This window comes from Vigna umbellata, chromosome 4, assembly GCF_029865625.1.
Source record: "Vigna umbellata cultivar VRB3 chromosome 4, Vumbellata_1.0, whole genome shotgun sequence".
NCBI lineage: Eukaryota > Viridiplantae > Streptophyta > Magnoliopsida > Fabales > Fabaceae > Vigna > Vigna umbellata.
Genome location: NC_142168.1, coordinates 23187746 through 23191420, shown reverse-complemented (window position 1 = coordinate 23191420; position 3675 = coordinate 23187746). Strand labels below are relative to the sequence as shown.

General features: G+C 36.6%; 1 protein-coding gene across 1 annotated transcript; it reads left to right on the top strand.

Annotated features, from left to right (window-relative positions):
• Positions 1-1943: 1943 nt before the first annotated feature.
• LOC124827612 (uncharacterized) lies at positions 1944-3675 on the top strand. Its single transcript, XM_047300703.2, has 3 exons — positions 1944-2680; positions 2823-2936; positions 3076-3675. The coding sequence occupies exons 1-3, from the start codon at positions 2103-2105 to the stop codon at positions 3575-3577; spliced, it is 1194 nt and encodes a 397-aa protein (XP_047156659.1). The 5' UTR covers positions 1944-2102; the 3' UTR covers positions 3578-3675.

Genomic DNA, 3675 nt, shown 5'->3' with positions numbered 1-3675 from the left:
GGAACGTTCCTACGGTTCTGAAACGTGATCGGAGAAGAGGGTGGTGAATTACAGTAGAGAGAAGGTGAAATGGTTCTAGAGAGAAGGAGGAGAAAATTGAAGTTTGATTTCTGAGGAAGAAGAAGGTGTACGCAGAGAATGGGAAGGAGTGTTTCAGAAAAATCAATTCCCTTCCCAAAGTCAAACGGACGTTCTCTCATACGCTGACACCTGGCTTCCACTATTGATTTCAGAACATTCCAATTTGACACATGGCAGACGTGAGTCAGAGAATGTGAGTGCATTTTAATTGCACTGAACGTGTGGCGTGGGTGCATTTATGGAAGCTGACAGGTGACTCAGCAGTGCTTTTATGGTGACGTGACATAAAACAAATAGTATTGAAAAAATTATTATTTTTCAATAATTTTTAAATAATTTTTTTAATTTAAATCACTTATAACTTAAACACAATAAATAGTATTTAATATATTATTATTATTATTGTTGGGTGCCAACTTATACATTAAAAGAAAACCAAAAGAAATAGAAAGTATATGAATTCAAACAAGTTCCCCCTCCTCACAAGTCATTGAACTCGTATACATTACTGCTATTGGCTGACAATAATTCAAAATCATTTTTTCTACGGTAACACAAGTTTTACTGAAAATACATAATTTAAGTATACATTTTTTTATACACTCAATTCAAAATTAATTTAACTCAACTTTCTACCTTAACAAATGTTTTACTGTAGAATATGAAACCAAGATAATTGAAAATTTTTTATTACGGTAAATTCAAAATTAATTTAACTCAACTTTAAAGCAAAGAATCCTTCCAAAAAAATTATATTCTCTGCAAAACTAATACGATAAAATTTATGTTTATATTAAATATGTCTAAATTTTTCTTTTGATTTCTAATAAAAAAAATGTATTCTTGTACATCTAAAAAAAAAAATTAATTTATGTTTTCTCTTGAATTTTTTGACTCTGTTAAATGGACCTTTTGAAATACTTCTGATTTATTTTTTCAAAATATTTTCATTTTTTGCTGTCTTTGAAAATATCTTATGCTATGTTTTCCATAAAACAATGACATGTCAAGTCAACACAATCAATTGAATTGCAATAAATGGAACACAAAAGAAATCAGAAATCAAAAGACAACTTGTTTTTATTAAAACCAAAAGAAAAATATAAACATATTTAAAGAAAAAAACTGAATTCCTTTTAATCAGAAGAAGAAACTTAAAAAGCTTATTAAAGACACAGCATAGAGGGTACAAGGTAGAGAGTAGTGTGTGACCCAGTTTTGAGGGCAACCATGCAGAAAATTTTGAAACCGTGGCAGCCAGGGCTACGTTGCCTCCATTACTTGCACTCACCATTCAGAGTTCGAGTAAGGTAAAGACAACTGTGACATATTTTTACATTTATTTTTAACATATAATATAAGAATAAAATGGTTATAAAAATATAAATTTTTGTAATTTAAAAAAAAGTAAAAATCAAGTAAAAATAATTTTAAATGAATAAAAAATTTAAGTGTGTAAAAAGATTAATTTTCTTTTTCTTAAATATACAAAAACTTAAAATCTTAAGTATATAAATATGACAATAATTTAAATGGACCATTTGGTAGGGCTAAGATAGAAATAAACATAGGCATCTTCCTTAGGTTGCCCCCACCTTTCGTTGGGTCCCCTTTGACATTATACCAAAGTCAATGCGAAAACCTTGAGAAACCAAAAAACAGAACACTAAATCCATGAGGGAATTAAAAAATCAATAAGAAAACAGTCTCACTTTCATATCTACTTTTCATCTCTATCCTTTTCTTTTTCCTTTCCTTATAGAATCCATTTTCTTTCTCAGTATAAATAATTAACAATTACTCAACTGGGTCAGTGCTCCACCAGAGCATTCTCTCTCTCTCTCTCTTCTCTTTTGGTTCATACAAAAAGTCAGCGCCATTCTTTCTGCAATTTCACCTTTTCCTTCTAGCAGTTGTTGTCTCCATTGGGTAGAACAGAAATAGAAGAACCAAACAAACACAACTGAGATTTGTTTTGTGAGGATTTCTAGGCATACCCACCACCAACCTGTTCCTCAAAAATGGCTCATGAGGATTGGGATCTCTTTGCCATCGTTAGAAGTTGTAAAGCTGCCACCTTTACTGCCACCACAACCACACCAAACCCACCCACCGTGACTTCCACCACCACTCCCAGATCTCCAAACACCACCTCTTGCTTCGATTCCAGCCACGAGAATGCATCATTCTCTTTTCCCAATCTTCTGCAACCACCAACCAATGAGTCTCAAGAGCTTCACCAGTTGCTAATAAACTTCAACCCCACCACCACCACCACCATTTCTAGCACTATCACTAGTGCTATTGGCATCAATCCCAATTCCACTTTTTCTGACGTTGCGGGATTCATTGGACAACAGCATATACAACAAGGTCATCACCATCATCTTGTTCCTGCTCCCACAAATCACACCTCCATTGGAGCACCCTCCACTACTGGTTTTGACAGATTCCAAGAACAGCACCACCAACAGCAACATCAATCCCAAACTCCAGAACAACAGCAACGAAAGCAAAACCTGCCTCAACTTCAAGCAACCCAAACAAGTCCTATCCTTTCACCAACTACACAACCACAGACACCCAGATCAAGAAAGAGGTAAATCATTTCAATTCCCGACAATAAACGAACTTTACTCAATCTCGTTACATTAAAAGAAAAACTCAAACTTTTTTACCATACACAATACCCCATAAGATAACCTACCACATCTTACATCAATTTCCATTTTTCTCCACAGAAAAAACCACCAGAAGAAAATTGTGCGTCATGTAACCGCAGACAACCTCTCGGCAGACTCATGGGCATGGCGAAAATATGGTCAAAAACCAATCAAAGGCTCTCCGTATCCAAGGTAAGGAAATAATCGAACACATCATATACGTATATGAAACATTCTCTCATCTGCTCACAGTAATATATTCACAACATTACGCTTCGAATCTCATTCTCGATCACAAGAAAAACTCATTCAAAGAGTTTTTATTTCACAGGAACTATTACAGATGCAGTAGCTGCAAAGGCTGTGCTGCGAGAAAGCAAGTGGAGCGAAGCAACACCGAACCCAACATGTTCATCGTCACCTACACCGGCGAACACAAACACGCTAAACCCGTTCACCGTAACTCCCTCGCCGGCAGCACCCGAACCAAGCCGTCTCCAACCGGTTTACCCGAAGCCAACGAAGCTGTTTCTGGTATCAAAATAGAGAACGCGTGTTCATCGACTTCTGAGCTTTCTACGACGTCGTTGAAGTCTGGCACGCCGGAAAATGAGGAAACAGTCGCCGACGGCGAACCCGATTTCCCTGAGATGGAAGTTGATCCTGACGCGTTGTCTGACAACGACTACGACCTTTTGATACCCAATACTGGTGCCATGTCGGACGCTGTTCTCTTGGGGTTAACCAATGGAGCTCAAACAAAGGGATCGGATCGGAATAGCGAATCCGGGTTGACCCAGTCCAAATCAGACCCATTTTCCAACACGGTGTAGACTCGGATCAGTTCATGACCCGCATAACTCGCCGATATTCTTGCGTATTGTAATGGTACCATTTTTTTAATATAAATATGTCTAATTTTTGTCCTAAA

Bases quoted from the DNA above. Each gene is read 5' to 3' on its own strand.
- LOC124827612 (XM_047300703.2), top strand. From the start codon at position 2,103: ATGGCTCATGAGGATTGGGATCTCTTTGCCATCGTTAGAAGTTGTAAA. The intron at 2,681-2,822 runs GTAAATCATTTC...TTTTCTCCACAG, and splicing joins ACACCCAGATCAAGAAAGAG to AAAAAACCACCAGAAGAAAA. The intron at 2,937-3,075 runs GTAAGGAAATAA...TTTATTTCACAG, and splicing joins AAAGGCTCTCCGTATCCAAG to GAACTATTACAGATGCAGTA.